This window comes from Nannobrachium achirus (assembly GCF_963921795.1).
Source record: "Nannobrachium achirus genome assembly, chromosome: 1".
NCBI classification, from domain to species: Eukaryota; Metazoa; Chordata; class Actinopteri; order Myctophiformes; family Myctophidae; genus Nannobrachium; species Nannobrachium achirus.
In genome coordinates this window covers 43,999,826-44,019,155 of record NC_137810.1, presented here as the reverse complement: position 1 = coordinate 44,019,155, position 19,330 = coordinate 43,999,826, and the positions used below count along the sequence as shown (strand labels likewise).

The window sequence follows — 19,330 nt, the reverse complement described above, 5'->3', positions numbered from 1 at the left end:
CCCCGAAATCCAAGATGTTCGTCCGAAAACATGTATTTTCCTTTATAACTCTAAATGCATTGATGTTAAGACCCATAAACATATTAAAGTTGAATATAAAGTTGGGCATTGCGGATGTGTTGGTACCAAGTATGTGTCTGTATCTATTACAGTTCTTGAGATACAGCATATAGGTACTTTTTACGGACTCAGGTGTACCTACATGCTGTATCTCAATAACTATAATAGATACAGACATGTACTTGGTACCAAAATATCCGCAATATCCAACTTTATATTCAACTTTAATACATTTATGGGTCGTAAAATCAATGCATTTGGAGTTATAAAGGAAAAAACACGTTTTTGGACAGACATCTTGGATTTCGGGGGCCGCCATCTTTGATTTTCAAGTGGCCCGGTTTCTTAAATCAAAGAGTGGCCTCCAAAGATGATGTGTACCAATTTTCACGCTTGTATCACCAAGTGAACGATTCTCCCAAAATACTGCTGTTAGCCGCTGTACTTTTATGTCTGAGTCATAGTTGCGACCGTCAGGTCGCATTTACTACCAAAACCTCCACCGGCTGTCCGTCTGTGAGTGAGTGAGTGAGTCAGTCACACTTTTGCCCTGCTCATATCTCCACAACCGTTGCCCCCATCCATGCCAAATTTTGCACACAAACTCCTTACCTGCCAAACTACAACCTCCAAGGACCCCCGCAGCTCCAGGGACCCCCAGGTCCCTGGGGGACCCCCAGGTGTAAAAAAAAATTCCGTCCGTGAGTCACACGTCACACGTCACACTTTTGCCCTGCTCATATCTCCACAACCGTTGCCCCATCCATGCCACATTTTGCACACACACTCCTTACCTGCCAAACTACAACTTCCAAGGACCCCCGGAGCTCCAGGGACCCCCAGCTCCCTGGGGGACCCCCAAGTGTAAAAAATGACCAAATGTGCAAAAATGACCAAATGACCACCCCAACGGGGCTGCTCACGGGGAATTCCCGGGGACCACCCACTCTTGGTGCTCCAGAACGGATGCAAAAGTGGTGACGCCCCCAGTGGAGGACCCCCTCCACTGCAGCTCACTTAAAATGCCGTAACTCGGGCTACGAGCGTCCGGGAGAGCCGGGGCCGGTACCTATTTGTCCGGCAAGGCAACGCGGACACCCCACCCCTCATTTGTCACATGGCCCTCTTCTAGCACCACCATGAGGCCGATTCTTGCAAAACACATTTGTGGACACTGCTCCTACAATTTTTGCCCTAAAATCACGCAAATCGGTACACAGTATGTCTACACTGATTTCATCACCTTGGATCTGTCCCATATTGCGCCACCTTCAGGCCGATTTGTAAAACACATTTTTGGCCACTGCTCCTACAATTTTTGCCCTAAAATCAGGTACATCGCTACACAGTATGTCTACACTCATCCCATCAACATGAATCTGTCCCAAATAGCGCCACCTTCAGGCCGATTTCGCTGTGTTCTTTGCTACATGTCACTCACTGTCAAGCTGCCTCTTCAACAATAAACACCATCTAAATGAATACACCTGTCTGCTTCCTCATCAATCTCCCACTGTGCTCCCCACAACATAATCTGTGCCTGTCATATTTCTCATCATTAACTCTGTTACACATTTGCAACAGCTACATATTACACGTTTTCTGCCCACATAAACGCAACCATATCACAGCTAACCCCACATTTTCTCAGCCAACCTAAACTATACATTGCCCACACAACTAGGAAGCAATGGCAGTTACAGCCCTCTTTGTGTATACATGTGACCTGACGGTCGCTTATCTCCCGATTAGGGAGTCTTACTGGTGATATGCCTATATATGGGTGTATCAGGTTTTTTATGGTTATGTCTGAGTCATAGTGAAATGCCTATATATGGGTGTAACAGGTTTTTTATGGTTATGTCTGAGTCATAGCGACTTGGCCGTGGTCCTGCCTATGTATGGGCATATTGGGTTTGTTTATAGTTATGTCTGAGTCAGAGTGAGCTGGCCTGGTCCGCCAGCCGTCTAGCTGGCCCACCCTCCCATTAGCCAATTTTATAATACAGGAATTGTGTATGTACTTCATAGTTTGTCAACCACTGTCTACAAATACTCCAGCACCACCCACTCCAGCTCTATTGTCAATACAACTTATAACAAGCTCTTGACCACTAGCCATGTTATCTTTAAATACAGTTCCTGATAAACTAGACTCTACAGCTGACCTGCCTGGTGTAGGCCACGCTTCAGAGCCCGGACAAAAGCCAGATGTTGGAAATTAGCTGCTTCCAGGAGCACCGCTCAGAAACATATTGTATATAAAGTACTTCTGAGTGCATCTCAGTGACAGTTTCTCCTGGGACCAGAGAGACAAAGTTGTGGTCAAAAAGCGTGGTCTGATCAGACTCTATACATCCACATCTCCAGACCATAGAGGCCCCAGATGTTCAGCAGATTCTCTCCTCAGGCCCAATATCAACAATCTATGAGTTAGTGTTTGTAGGTATTCTATATCATACGCTCCACTTTCACCACTTTCACCCTTTGAAAGTTACGAGTAGGCCCTTAGACCCTTCTGATGAGGAATTGATCATATTGGGCAAACTTGTTTTCCTGCATGGGCATCTGAATGGGGCATAATTGATCTGTACTCAAGTTAGAGACATCAGGTGGTTGCACCTCTCTACTTATCTTGTACGGCTCAATGAAGCTTGTCCACACCACACAAAATTGGGGTTAAAGTTAATAAGGGCCCTGACAGATCCTGACACAGCATATCCAACCTGAGGCCACTGTCACCATTCACCGTACAATAACTTCAATTATTTATCATTTTAATCCCACCACACCAGAAACAAACATGAAAAAAATATTTCATGAACAAAAAATTCTGCACACTGCTCTTGCTCATGCAGCAGCCCATTTTTATTGAAGTTGACAGAAGTTTCAGTCCCACTGGACCTTCATCAAGAGTGTCTTACATAATGGTGCAAACATCTCATATACTGTATACACAGACCTGTTCACAGCTGTGAGACAATCACACTCCTGTAGGAGTGTCTCTCAGTGATTGTCTGTGACCTGTGTGTGGTTAATCACCCTAACCTGACCAAGGCATGATTCTGTGACATCATGACCACCCTGATGACAACCCAATAAAGTACATTATTTACAGAGAATGCACAATTCAGAAATGTGGACATCGGCTTTGCAGCTTTCATCAAACAATCCAACATGTGCACAGTGTAATCACACCACACCAAGAATGGAGCGAGGGAGCTACCGTAAGACACGCACTGCACAATGTTCTGTTCACTACTCTCTCATATTATGTCTGCACTCCGACCAGCAAAGCTGAGTGCTTGAACTTGAACCTTGACCTTAGTGTCCCAATGAAAAGGGGTAGTAGGGTACTTCTGTACTCTAATTTAGTTGTGGAGAAATTGGTTCAGTTTCTCACACCTCAGTGTTAACCAGGAGAATGGCCACTTGAGAAGTCTGGAGGCACCATATTATTATATACCTTTTAGTCACTACTCTCATTAACAAGTTGTAAGACTCACCACTCATCAAGCCAAAGACCTGTAGTGTAGTTGCATTCAGACCATAGTGGGAAGCAATGGTATGGCACTGCGCAAAAAGACCAAGAATCCCAAGATATCGTTGACCGAATATTACCAGATATGAGTCATGTATGATGATATCCGGATTGGATAATCTCTGAACAGCAAGTGAAATACATTTCATGTTCGGAGCATATCGAACTCAAGAATGGGACCACTTATTCTTGCTAGAATATGGAGTTAATCTCATCCCAGATACTTTATATGACCACATGCCATATTCGGAAAATAACTCTAATCAGTGTCTAAAATATCTCATCAGAAATGGACAGCTGTCATTTTTGGAGATCATTCATAATTCATCCAATGTATTGATACGACCTGTAACCATATATCAAGTCCAAACACCAGGTGTATTTTAGCTCAGGATACTGTATTGATACGACCTGTAACCATATTTCAAGTCCAAATTCAAATGAGATATTTTGGGATTCTTGCTCTTTTCGCCCAGTGTGGGAACATAGAGTTGAGCCAACAGTTGAACACATGCTTTGAACAATCTACATTGATGCCAGTCACGTGCACTTTGGTTGGTTATGAAACCTTTGCGCAGAGAATAATGTTTTCGAGTCTTTTGACCATGAAAATATCACACAAAGCTGCTTTGAAACCAGAGGCCACAAAAAGGATGTTGAGAATAAAAAATAGTATATTTTTGACCATTTTAAAATCTTACAGCTGTAGCTCTTTGACCCACAAATAATGAAGAGGTGCAAATTGTTCTTGTTTATACACACAGGGAGTACAACCAACTTTTCACCAATTTTATTCATGTTATTCATGATAGAAAATAGATGTTTGCATCTGTGACTGGATTTAGTTTAATCTGGTAGAAAACTGAAGCATTTCCTAACAAGGTTAGCAATAAATCAAATATATGATACATATTGTTAAATACAAAGAACATGAATTATCACAGAATTTCTGCATCTACACCTTGGTGACACCTCGACTCATGATGGACTTCTTAGTGTTTCTCTCAGGTTTCAAAATTATTATATAACACTTTGGTCCAAACAGCGCCACCAAAAGGCCAAAACTAGATGCTAAAATAGCAAAGACCTCCACTACATCTGCATATTTGCCCGGAGAGCTGACATATGCCGGGATGAAGGCTATCCACACGGCACAGAAAATCAACATACTGAAGGTGATTAACTTGGCTTCGTTGAAGTTGTCTGGAAGATTCCTGGCCATGAATGCCAGGATGAAGCTGAGGAGCGCCAGTAATCCAATATAACCCAGCAACACTGCAAAACCAGCTGTTGATCCCACTTCACACTCATAGACTATCTTATCACTGTGGTATTGTGTGTTTTTATGAGGAGTTGGTGAGGCAGAAACGAGCCAAGCTACGCAGATTGCTGCCTGAATGGATGTAAGAGCCAGGACTGTTCCTCTCTGCTGCACAGCACCGAAAAACCTCATAATGTTGGCTCCTCCAGGCTTGGAGGCCTTGAACACGGCCAACACCACCATAGTCTTTACCAAGATAGACGAGACAGACAGCACAAAGGTGATCCCAAATATTGCATGTCTCAGCTGGCAGGTCCACATTCTGGGACGACCAATGAACAGCAGGGAGCACAAGAAACATAGTTTGAGTGACAGCAATAGCTGGAAGCTGAGTTCCGAGTTGTTGGCGCGCACCATGGGCGTGTCTCGATGGTAGACGAAGATTCCCAGGACAATGGCACAGTTGAGCGTGCCCAGCAATGCAATGGTTGTCAAGGCGATACCCAGAGGCTCGTGGTAGGAGAGGAACTCCACGCTCTTGGGGACACAGTGGTCACGCTGGGGACTGGACCAGAAGCCCTCTGGACAATCGGTGCACTCCGTAGAATCTGACGGGAGGAGTTAGAGGAAGAGTTAACACAGAGGAAAAGTTTAAATAGAGAGTGCTATGTAAAGTGTTGCCAGCACTGGTTGCCAGCTCAGGAGTCTAAGCCAAATCATTAAAGGATGCCCTGGTTAAATCTGGACCAAATGTCGTACTTTTAGACACATTCCAACGAAAATAAGAGCCCCGACTGTTGGTAATCGTTTGAAAGCTTTAAGCTGTTAAGTCTCTAGTCTTCTAGTAGTTTGGGTCTGGATCTAGTAATGTAAACCTACCAGTCTCATTGCTGATCTCTCCCTCAGAACAAGCAATGCAGTCAAAGCAGCAAACGGGTTCTCCTTTCCTTCTGGCCACACGGGTTCCAGGAGAACAGCTCTCACTGCACACTGACCGAGGAGGCTGCAAAGGAAGGAAAGCAACAGTGATCAATTTCACTCTAAACTAAATTACATTTTCATCATGAGCTCAATATTACATATTTTAGAAAGATGAAATTACTTTTGCGGATTCAAAGTTCCAGAAGATTCTGTCTTCATCAAGGATGAGTATTTCATCTCCGGAGGCTGACTTCTTGACATCACCTACATAGTGAATCTTTGCGCTTCCATCAGGAAGCCACGCCAAGTTCAGAATATCAAAGATTGGTAAAGCGTCACCGTTCTCATCAAATGATACAGGATCACCAGTAGATGTGGTGAAGTTGACATTTTCCAGGTAATAGAGAAGCTGAAAATAGTGATGAGCACAATCATGAAGTGCAAGAGACTTTAAAAACCTACTTAAGGGCCCTATTTTGCGCCCAGGTCACAGTACCCACTATTTGGGAATTTAGCATGCCACAAGGGCGTTACTGTGGCCGAGTTGCTATCTTCCAACACCAGCCTTATCACGAAAACACCTGCGCTACCCCTTACATTCATACATGTGGTTTGGGTGTGTCCCAAATCCAATCCATTCTTTATTTCCTGCGTAAACCAGAAGGTTCCCAGTTTGATCTCAGGCTCCCCCCGAGTTAGTGTCGAAGTGTCCTTGAGCAAGATGCTGAACCCCTTATTGCTCCAGATGAGCAAAAATGTCTTAGCCTAAAGTGGCTTTGATTCATTGACTACAGCTCAGCGTTCAATACCATAAAATACTAGAAACATTTGCAGGTCAACTGAATTAATATCCCACCTGCCATGGCTGTATTGTCTGCAAACTGGAACAGCTGTGCCCGGTGAAAGGCCCTCTTCCTGGCACACATTGCAACATGTCATGGAGGGCGTGGGCCATGGCATACACAGCCTTGTATATATTATAAACTGATCTGAGGTCAGACACATCCAGCATTGGTGTGTCTACTGTTGCCAGGTCCTCTTGTCCAGTACACACCCTTCCACCAGCATCCCCCCAACCTGACGGAAGGGGTGCAAATTTACATTGAAATGTCTGCTCCCAGAACAGCCTCACCTGAGGAAACAACATGTAATGTAGATGTAATTTGGATATAAAAAAAAGAGCTTAAATACAAAATTAGACAACATACTTACTATGTCATTGTCGGGACGTATTTTCAACAAGAAGTCCTTGAGACCTGGTATCTCTCCACGGCGGATGGCCATACCCAGCATGCCTCTCAGGTAGGGCAGGTTGTGAGGAGCCGTGAGGGTAGGGTCTCCCGTCCAGCCTGAGGTGGCAGATGAAATCCATTGCAGACCTCTGACATTCTGCTTTACCACCTGTTGATAAAATATTTACATTATATATATATATATATATATATATATATATATATATATATATATATATATATGACCCCAGGAAGACGTTAATTCGTACTGTACATACATACATACATACATACATACATACTGTACCTACAGTACATACAGTACATACATACAGCTGAATTGCAATTTATGTTCACTTATGTTCATACTTAAACAATATATTCTCATTTTAGATTCCCCTGAATTTTTAATCCCTGAATTGTATCGTAACACAAACCTCCCTGACGACATTATGATAATAGGTCCCATATCCAAATACAATGACCACACGCGCTGTGGACGTCTTCATCACAGTGACGATCCTCTGGAGTTTAGCCAGGTCATTGTTAAAGGGCAGAGCCTCTGCATAAGCCACACAACCCAGACCAGACTGGTCCAGGTCAGACTGGAATAACAGGGCAGCATCACGTCCAGCTTCATCATCACTAAACAACAGTCCTACCCAGGTCCACTCAAAGTGCCTCATAATCTGGAGTATAGCTCGCACCTGATTGGATAAAGAATGGAGGGATAAGGACTTAGGTTAGATTAGTCACATATACAGTAGTGGTAAATCAGTAAATCTCCTACGTAGATTCTACAACAGAAAAGGTCTAATCGTGTCTTTTAATGCTTTAGTAGCAATAGTACAACTGGGATTAGTTCCCCACCTTTTCCAGAGTGGTCAGAAAGGTGGGCCACATTTTCACAGCTTTTTCTTTTTTTTTTAATGATCAATAAATCATTTATGTTCTGGATTGGATTCATGGAACTAACGTAGCATACTTCAAGATTCTATTGATCTGCATCACAATCAAAGTTTTAAAGAATACCATGAATGTTTTTTTTTAAACACACACACACACACACACACACACACACACACACACACACACACATACGTATGCACATACCACATACACGTATGCACATACCACATACACGTATGCACACATATTATTCACAGACCCACACACTCATGTGCACACGAAAGTATGCACGCACACAGACATACACCCAAACACACACCTCGAAGGTCCTACTTGGCATTGTTCTAAAGAAGGATGGGAATTGAGTCAAGTCACTGAGACAGGAACAGGCAGCAAAGTAACTTATCTGAAAACAAAAAACACAACACATCTGTTCTGTAATACTGTAATAATACAATATATATATATATATATATATATATATATATGCCTATATATATATAATATATTTATGTGTTTTATGTACTAAGAGCAAATAATCTATAAATAAGCACATCTATAAGCTCACAACGTGTCACATTGGGATGCGTTGTGACCTTTTTGAGTAGCTGTTTCTGCCACTTTGGTCCAAGACGAAGATGAAGAAATAGGCCATTAATAAAAAATAGAAATCTAATAAACATTAAAATTTGAAATATGGAGACACAAGGTTTCTCCCTGACAGCAATGACGATATGTTTTTCAAACTAGAAAAGTACCAAATAATATATTATTTATCATATTTTAGATTTGCAAATATACCAAAAAGCATACAAACTAGGCCATGGTAAAAGTGGAATTCAAGAAGGAAACTTACCATGGGCACTGTGTACAAACCTAATATTCTAGAGACGGCAACAGAACTTTTTGAGGTAGAAGGGCCCACAATGCCGAGCACTGGAGGAGGGGAGCCGCCACAGCTCTCATCCAGTGTAAAGTGCTGCTCTCTCCCACTGAGCAGTGACATCACAGCAGAGAGTGCAACTCCAAGCGTGAAACAGGTGTCATAGATGCTGTATCCTAGAGTCACATTAGGCAGCAGGCTCGGGTTTCTGTTGATCTCATCGATGGCAAACGCCATTGTCTGGGACATCCTGAATCCAGAAGGGTGAACACTAACACACAGAATTACACCGTAACTTATGATTAATCGTTGCTGAAGAAACTTTTCGTGATTTTGTTTAATACACAAATCAACGCCTTAATTTGAGCTACCACTGTCAGTGTCACACAAAGCAAGTAGCCGATCTATAAGCTCACGAGACTTCCGCACGCAACGTGTTGTCTCCAATAGCAGCTTGTAGATCGGTAGTTTTTTGCAAGTATTAACATCAAATGCAAATGGGGCAAAAAGGCAATCTATTGATGCACTCACACTTGCTATAGAAAGGATCAAGGCACAATTATGAACTGTGAAACAAGGTATTTTGTGTTTTTGTTTTTTGCCACCAGCCTTATATAGACAATGATGTAAATTGTCAATCCATTGTAATGTCTAGTAGGTTGTGTCATGTTGGAACCAGGGGCATGGCGGGTTTCAGGGGGAGGGAAGAAGGAGAAAGTGGGGAGAGGATGGCCCTGCACACAAACATGCAACATGCAAGAGATATAAGAGGCAGGACGTGATCTGTGGATGTATTTTTCTTGTTTTTGGTTTTCTTATCAGCATCTGTACCCTGCATAATGTCCAAAATGAATACTGTATTCACCGCCCAAATATGTTGTGAAAGGGGGGCAGTGAAAAGCACCCCCTGGAGGAAAATAGGGGAGGGTCATGCTATTTTAATTTCAGTCCTGGGGAGGGTCTGCTGATTTCACTTTGAATTCAAGGGAGGGTCATGCAATTTTTCAAAAGCAAACAATGGCTCCAGAGGTACAAGCACTTATGCAACCATTGTCAACAGCCTTCTGCTTCATTTAATGACAAACCCTGGGTGCCATCCCTAGAAATGCCCCACAGTCACTGCAGTTAGTGAATGAACTGAAGTGGCTGCATTTGTTTATACTACAATGTATTTTCCTAAAACAATGGAGAGCTGTGTAAGGCAGCAACAATGGTTGTCAGAACTGTATCCCCCTCCCTAAAGTAAAAAGTGAAATGGTGCTAAAAATAAATAAATAACGACCGCTCGTTGAAAATCCGCATTTGACCCAGATTTTATCACAGGCAATCAACAGCACAAAATGAATGGCAGCTGTTACAAGCCTTTTCTTTGTTGTGCATATGTGTCAACGGTTTTATCTGTAACCTAGATGTCAAATAACCTGTTCTCAACCTGTGAGAAATTCTCACCTTTTTTGTGATGTCCACGTTGACTTTTACACTAGCAGCAGTAGGCTACTCACTGTGTGTTACTTTAGTTTGGAGGGTGTGTTAGTTTATATTTGGAAATGTGTTTTTGGGATAAAGTGCAGCTGGGATCTCAATGCATCATATTAGCCTATTCATTATTGTTCATTGCTGCTGCCGCCCGCACCCGTTTTTAACCCAAAAAAAAAAAATCCTAATTATTTACAGTAAAAAAAGAAAGAAAGAAAATAAAATTTGCAATGCCCACCCAAGTTTAGGTTTTAGGCATAATTTTACTGTTGTAAATATCATGTTGTAGGGGAGGGTCAATCTTTTTTATTTTAATGCTTGGGGAGGGTCATTGATTTTCCCCCAATTGAGAGGGAGGGTCATGGCATTTTATAAAAGGACTTATACATTTTCTCCAGTAACACCCCTCAATAAAAAACGACCCCTCCCTAATAAAAATCGGGTCACAAAAAAAAAAACATCAAATGCAAAGTAGTGAAGTGTGTCTTTGGGTTATAAGAATATTGAACTAATGAAAAGTGCTGTATTAATAGCAACAGCTTGTGACTAAATAATAACTGCAATGGATTCATCAAGAACACAGGTTCCTTTCTTTTTTGAAACATACAAAGCTTTCAATTAGAAAAATACAGCAATATACAGCATCGACTAAATCATCATGTTATATCAAAACAAGGTCATTTTTCTCTTGCTTGCTGTTTGTGATACTAACCGATAGCACGTGGGATCCTGTTCCTTGGAGGTGAAAGACTGCTCGGGAAACACAGAGGCAATGTGGACGAAAAACAAACCACCCAGAAGCACGTCTCCAGCCTTGTACATTCTGTTGAGGTTAAACTGTGCCTGTAACTCACAAGAAGAGGAAGATGAGGAAGACAAAGGAGAGAAGGAAGAGAACAATATCATAAATGAAAACAGGTGTGCGACTTGAGAGGTCCTCATGACTGTCCTCCTCTGTCTGACACCCTCCCCCCTCTCTAAAATCCATTGTCCAGTTGCTAAGTTTTATACACAGTTCTGTACGTAATGCCATAAGGTGGCACAGGGGAGGGCCCTGTGCCACCTTATGGCATTACGTAATCTTTCACAACACCCAGCTGGACAGAAGCAAGAAGTAGCAATACATTAGCAATGCTTTCATATCAAAATAACGTTGTGTTTGTTTGTCCAGGTCCTCACCATGGCCATTAGCAACAATTTGTCCACTGTGTACAGTAAGCTATTATTTGAACAACAACAACAACAACAACTAGAAAGGTGCAATTTGCGGATTGCTGGCTCAAACGCTGGGATACCATTTGATTTTAGACAACCTCTGGTTTCCAATGGGACCAACCTTGTCATGCTACCTTGTGGAGAAAGGGGCTGAAGACTGTACCTAAACGGCCATCGCCGTTTTCTAAATGGTCCCTTGAGCTGTCACGTCAATACTTTACTGTATTTATATCTGTATGAGACCACTGTATGAGACCATGGGCCCTATTATGATCCAGGTCTTATGCCTTATGCCTTAACTTCTTTGCCTTTTTTTACTATTTTGTTTTTGTTTTTTAAATATTTCAAATAGCTGATCTGCAGGTTCACAACGTGCAGATGTAGATCAGCTTTTGAATAATAAATAGTGAAAAAAAGGTAAAGAAGTTAAGGCATAAGGCATAAGACCTGGATCATAATAGGGCCCCATGTACTGTGTCTAGCTGTATGAGACCACTACAATAGTGCATCTATAGTCTCATAAATCATTGGAAATAACACACTTGGGACAACTTTTTTTCTTGGGATCATCGACATCTTTATATTAGAGGTCATATGGATGCCAAAAACCCAAACTAGAAAAATAAATAAATCCTAGGGCCTCTACTATAGGTCAACAAGATCCTTTGATTTGGGTTTGATTTTAATCATACTTTGTGTGGAATGACTATGAAGAATGCTGAAAAGAATTAGAAATAGGCTGACCTCTCGTTCTGTTTACCTTATTAACCATATGAATAGAACAATCACAAATAAGTACACACAGGTTCAACCCTTTTCCTTGAGCTTTTGGGCCTGTGGGTCCCCGAGTACTAAGACAACAACCACCAGGTGCATTGGTGTTCCACGGCCACTAGACTTCAGGTCCAAGCACATCATTCTCTCCATTTGCACACTTGTAATCCATGGGTTTAATAGAAAGTTCCCTTCTTGAATTCTATCTTGTATTTATATGTCATGTGATGTCACTTCTTCTGATGTCACTCCTGTCATGTAAACTTGTAAACCTTTGAGTGATGTTATCTAGGTTTTAAGGCCGGATACTGTATTTTTCAGCGCTTCTTTTTTCTCCTTTTTTCTCTTCTCTCTTTTTTTTAATATAATGTCCAATCAGAGGTCAGAAAAAGGTTAATTATATATATATATACACACACACACACACACACACACACACACACACAGTCTGATTGGGCAAGATTGTCCAAGATATCTGGCCTTACAACCCAGATAATTTGAGTTAAAAGGTTAACAAAAAAAACAGGTTCACTTTGGCTGGCATAAAAGTTCTTGGACCTAGAACAAAAGTGTTGCCTATTATTAGCAACCACACTAACTAGAAAAAATAAATGCTCCTCAGATCACAGGTCTCCACCAGGTCAGGTCATTGTGGGCCAGCAATGTTCGGCATTCGCCAATCAAAGGTCTGAAAAAAAAATCGGACAGATCCTTTCTCGATCACTTGACTAGAGATAATGTGTTCTAATTTGCGTGGTTTGGACAACTGTAGTTTAAGAAAAAGAACAAAGGGCAATGTTAAATGTGTTGCAAACTTTCACCACAATCGAACACTGTGTTCAAAACGGACCACCTGCAAACTTTAGATGTCAATCTTAGGCATCAGGATCGATTGAATATGAAAAATCAAACAGATTCGTCTTGATCACATGTTTACAGATTTGCGTGTTTTTTGGATGATTTGAATATTCATATTGTGATGGTGTGAGCCAGAAGTGGAGGACCCAGTAGCAGGCAGGCAGATGAAGTTGATCAATAGTGATTTATTAACTATAAGCAGGAAACACAAGGAAGTAGACTGGGACACTAAACTATACTGGGAAATGCTAAACTAGGGGAAAGACACACTCACAGAAGACATTATGATAAACAGGCTTACAGCAAGGTTACGTGGACCACACAGCAACATGGACTATAACCCGACAAGGGAACACTTATTCTTCTTCTTTTTGGTTTTTAACGGCAGTTGGCATCCAGTATATCCGGTGCATTACCGCACCCCTCTGGTCCATTTTCATGAACCAGACTTAACAAACTCAAGCACACTCATTCACACATCCTTTTTGTTCTATATTCTATCAAATAATCCTGTTTCTCTTAAAAAATCGATTAACACTCCCACGTTTTCTATTCTCCATTTTTTAACAAACTCTTTATAGTACCTTCCTGTTCTTCTAATTCCCTCATTTTATCCCTCAATGTCTCCCTCTCTATCTCATAGCTTCTGCAAAACATTAACACACGCTCTATTGTCTCTTCTTCTTGACAACCCTCGCATAGACCATTCTGATGTTTTCCTATTATCTGGACAAGGGAACACTGAAGACTGAACACAGGGAGGTTTAAATAGACGCTGACTAGACATGATTGGCTGAAAGACTAACAATACACAGGTGGTGAACATGACTAATCAGTGAGGTGTGACAAGACAGGTAACAGTTACACGGTAAAACAGGAAACACTAGGACATCACTACACAATAAAGGTACAAACCTGACAATACATGACAGTACCCCCCTTTAAAGGATGGATCCCAGTCAGATATCCCAAAACTAAACTAAGTAAAAATGCCAAGCAGGGTGGGTGGAGGGGAGTCGGACGGAGGGAAACCGGGGCACATTGGACTGGCATCATAAGTCAGAACAAAAACATTGAACTGGGTCTTCATGGCAAAAAGTCAAATAGAAAGGCAGATGGGGAGACATGCATACAGACATGTAGACAAGCACATAGGCACAAAGTAAGACAAACCCAAAGACAGACAAATGACAAACTGATTGACAGGCAGACCAACAAGCAGTCTGACACGATATCTGAGTAAACGGATTAGACTTTGGGCTAGAGGACTGGGTATTAGACAAATGTACAAGCCAACTGGCAGATAGACATGCAGACATACAAACTGGGATACAGGCGGATAAACAGACGGGTAGAGTGACCAACGGGCTGGTTGGTCCACCAGAGGTAACAGTCTGTGGTAACTGAGGGCCAGACCGGGGAACAAAAGGGCGGGTGGGCTCAGTATGTGGGCCGCTGGGCGGCACAGGGGCGTTGCGGCGCACAGTCTGTGGGCCGCTGGGTGAAACAGGCTCTGTGGTGCTGGGCTCTGAGGTGCTGGGTTCTGGGGCGCTGGGAGGGCAGGACCTCTGTGGTGCCGAGCTGTGGTGCCGAGCTGCAAGGGTAGGACCTCTGTGGTGCCATGTTGTGAGGGCAGGATCTCTGTGGCGCCGAGCTGTGGCAGCATCTTGGCATCGCTGGGCGGAGGCTGAATCTCTCTGGCGCTGGGCTGAAGCATGGCCTCTGGTGCATTGGGAGGCAGTGAGGACATCTGGACGCACTGGTGGCGGTGGGAGCGACCACGCCTTCTCCTGGTGGCCTGGGGTTGAGGGAGCACAGGGTCTGGACTGATGGGTTCCAGGCTCATGAACCCAAGTCGAACCGAAGGAGTTGGAGTTGGCTGGTCGCTAGCCAACTGGAGGCTAGTAGGCCAGGAAGTAGCAGACAGGAGAGCAGGCTGGGATGCAGGGCAAACTAGAGTGACTGGTTCAGGCTTGTTGGTTAGCAAAGATGCTAACAAAGTTCTTATTTCTCTGGCTGTTTCATCAACCCGTTGTGCCCATTGTGGATGCTTTTTCATAAAACAAAAAGTATTTTTCAGGGCCAACCTGAGTGCCATCTCTTGTTGCTTCACACATGTCTCTTAACAGCACTGACATAACTGTCGATTGCTAGGAGGTCCTCATCGATGCTGCATTCGAAGCTGCGTTCATGATTTGAGGCATTTTGTTAAAAACTGACCAATCCTGCAAACTTTGTTAGCCAAAACTATTGGACAGATCCGTCTTGATCACATGACTATAGAGATAATGTATAGCCTACTAGAGGTCTTCAGGTAGGTCCGAGAACCAAAATTACCCGGGATCCGACCTGGCACCGAGCCGGGTCCGGGTCCATTCACAAGAAGTGACCTCGGTGCTGTGTCGGAGCCGCTATCGTATGTCCCGGGTCCCGGATATCTGACAGTGAGAACACCGAGATAACCGAGTGGAACCGAGTCAGCCGAGACTGAAAATAGAATGTGCAACTGCACTACAAAGATCACGCCACAAGATGGTCCTAAATGATGCAGCATTTAATCTGATGCCTAGATGGTGAAATAAAGTTGTTGTTTAGAACGCGGCACTGTCTGGGGCAGTTTATATATCATTATATTAACGTAACGTGTTGGTTAATGGTACACAATGGAGTTATGTCATCACGTGTCATGCTCTGCAAAGCATAATGGAAACTTCAAAACAGACTATAATGAAGATAACATAGTGTTCTTGCCTTTCAGGCGAGCCCACAATTATGTAAGGGATAATGAATGGCTCCGCGGTGAATGACGATATATAACAGACCGACGGACTGATAACTCAGTTATCAGGCCGAAGGGATGTTATGTCATTCACCAAGGAGCCATTCATTGTCCCGCTTATTACCTGGCTACTAAATAAAATTAATAATTCGACTCAAAACTAAAAACAGTATTTCTTTGTTTACAGACGGCTGGAAGTGTTCCACAAGTGTCGCGCTGGGCGTCCCCCAGCGCGACACGGTCGCCTTGGAAAACAAGGAAGTGGTGATTAGATAGAATCCATTTTCTGATACTACGTCGTCTATTTCTCGCTTAAAATATTTTAAAAAACATTCTTGAGAGCAACGTTTAGTTCTAAATGTCGCTGTGTGTTTGTTTAAATGGCTGACATGTTGGATACAGCACAAGATGCACGCAATGCAGCTTGACTGCAGCAGGTGCTCTGAGTCTTTGATTAGCAGCGGTCTGTTATAGAGCGGAGCGGTCTGTTGTCAGGGAATATCAGACCTCTGATTTCAGCACTTGACCAATCAGAATCAAGTCCTGTGTGCACAATTTCACCAACATTGCACACTGCGTTTTTGGAGCAGAAGTTCTGAATTGGCATCTGGGGAAACAACATGAGTGGAAAAAAAAGCATTGCAGAACCAATCAAAAAGCTTTAGGGCGGTCCTTCATATTGGAGTGGTGATATGATTGGTTTCTAAAGCAGTGGGTGTAGCTCTGTGCTCTCGCCGGCGTTCTTGCAACTACCTTGCGTTCAGAAGTGTCCAGACATCTCTGATCGTCTGGTTCTGGGATCTGGTAACAGCAGGCTTGCCAGGCTATACCCAGGTGGGTACAAATTAAATGTGAGCTTGGTTGGCAAAGGCAGGTGAGGCGTGTCCCAAGGTTGGCATCTGGCCCAGGGGTGATGAAACTAATGTTTCATCATCAAATTAATTTCCAAGACCGATGAGATGAGTCACCAGAGATTGTTTCAAAACACACTAACATTAATTAAAAGGGACACAAGGGTGCTATACTGTAGGTCTGTCTATTGTAACGAGAGGGATTGGCGACAATAACACATCTTGAAACAAAACAACCCAAAAATGTACATTTCAAAATAAACTATACAGTATTTTAGTGACCAGTGGGTTTAGTGTCAGAAGAATTCATTATAATTAGATAGCCTGGGCTACTAATTATTGATTTAACGCTAACTCAGCAGAAACACCAAACAGAGACACCGGTGAGTCATTTTACAGCAGGTGTGTCCAAAGTGCAGCCTGGGGGCCAAATGCGGCCCGAGGACACATGTCATAAGGCTTCATTCCTAAATTGTATTATAAACAGCCCGCCAGCACCGTCAAACAAGAGTATAATTTGTCAGGATTTCTTGTTCCCTGTTGTCTATTTCTGAAGGGGTCAAAGAAAAGCTATTTTATTGTATTTTCTTCTACCTTGCATGTCTGGTTACATTTGGTAATGTGAAATACATTATGTCAGGCGATAGAGTCGGCCCTTGGGTGTTTTAATATTGTCTAATGTGGCCCCCTTTGAAAAATGTTTGGACACCCCTGTTTTACAGGGTTGATAATGAGACAATGCCAGCAGAGTGGGGTGGTGTTGCCCATATGGGCACATGGGTCCATCTGTCAAACTGCCTGTTTCAAAACCCAGCCAAGGACTCAACAAGTGAGAGGACTGGACCAAAATAAGCCTGTCATTTTGCATTTATTTTTCAAATTTTACCCACGATTTTGTTACCCATTTTTCACCCAGTTTGTTTTTAGTTTTTCACACAGAAAGGCCCTTTTGCCAACCCCACCTAGGATATGGGCACTATGACGCGGAGGAGAGAACGCGCCCCAAGCGCCCAAAATAAGCTTCTTAAAGGGATAGTTCAACCAAAAAATACTTTTTTGTCCCATTCCTAAGCCAATAATTTGATGACCAGTAGCCTAGTGGTTCCCAAAGGAGACACAAAGAGCCTGCTTTGTTCCCTATGGAGACACAAAGAGTCTCCCCAAATTATTGGCTTAGGAATGCGACAAAAACAAACAAACAAAAGAATCCATGAATTCAAGTCTCCATGGGGTGACCGGGTGAGTAATCGATAGGAAAAAAAATCTATTTTTTGGAGGGTGAACTATCCCTTTAACCCACCAGTGGTTCTCAAAGTGGGGTCCTCCAGGGTTTTGAAACCTTTATCAACACAAATCTTATTACGGGGCTCCTTGGCATAACATATTTTCATATTTGTTTGGGGGTCCTTGACAGAAAAGGTTTGAGAAGAGGATCCTAATTTTAAATGGCTTAATTTGAAATACTTCTTGTGGTCAATATATTTTTAGTAGGCCTATTAGGCCATCCCTTAACAACTTCAGCAACATTGTTTTAGGCCTGGAATTCAAGGCAGATCTTGTAAAACATCTCATTATATAGCACACTGTTGACACATTAAAAAGGTAAGCCTATTTGTAGCCTAAAAGTAGCCTATTCATGTATAACATGAACAACACCTCACAGTCAGGGGCCATGCTTAGTTTATTCAATGCAAAATAAAAAGGAAGTAAAACATGTTTTATGCATGTTGAATGAATGACAGCACAGCGTCTGATGAACTAAACCAGTGAGAGCACACATCATCATCACACTGTACACTGTTCTAATCATTACAGTTGAATTCACCATTCAAACCTGGCCTTAAACAGCCAAGAAACAGAAGAAAAGAGCTTTTCCCCCGGCAGGAAAATCCATTCAAAAACAGCGAAATAACTCTTTTACTCCATCAAGTTTGCATTTTTCAAAGACATGTACAACTTGTCATTTGGTCAAGGTTATAAATATAAGCCCATGTATGACGACAAAGCACCAATGTTGGCAGGTGTATTTTTGTGTGTGCGCAGTCGAGTCCATGAGCAGTGAGCACACACGTATGGCTGAATTGTACCCGAATTGTACAAGTGTATTTAGGTCTACCCGTATATGCAGCAACAAGATTTGCCCTGCCTTGCGCTTTTTCATTTTATTAATAGAAACAGGAAAGGGATTCAAATTGAATTTGACTTTGACCTACTGAAGGCAGGCAGGCCTGGCAGTCTCTATACAGCAGGGTCATTTTTGCAGTTAATGTACAATACATTATGATGAGTCATTTTAAGCACATCCTTGTGTAAAGGTCTTGGACAAAACATGATTAAATTGCTTTAATATGGCTTATATTAAATTGTAATTATATCACTTAAATCCCTTATACTTCATTTAACTGGGGTCTCCCAGGGGCCTTTCCCCCCTGTACACCATGAGCTATTTTTAGTCCATGCCTTAGCCCTTATAGCTAAATCTCTTTGTCCTTTTTTTTTTTTTTTTTACTATTTTTAAAAGCATTTCAAATACCTCTACATCGAAACGTTGTGAGCTTGTAGATCAGCAA

General features: G+C 42.4%; 1 protein-coding gene across 1 annotated transcript; it reads right to left on the bottom strand.

Annotated features, from left to right (window-relative positions):
* Positions 1-4,556: 4,556 nt before the first annotated feature.
* LOC308288060 (extracellular calcium-sensing receptor-like) lies at positions 4,557-14,976 on the bottom strand (the record flags this gene model as incomplete). Its single annotated transcript, XM_080729403.1, has 9 exons — positions 4,557-5,470; positions 5,742-5,865; positions 5,965-6,192; positions 6,640-6,860; positions 7,040-7,132; positions 7,506-7,722; positions 8,781-9,057; positions 10,996-11,126; positions 14,464-14,976. The coding sequence occupies 9 exons, from the start codon at positions 14,974-14,976 to the stop codon at positions 4,557-4,559; spliced, it is 2,718 nt and encodes a 905-aa protein (XP_080585529.1).
* Between the last annotated feature and the right edge of the window lie 4,354 nt (positions 14,977-19,330).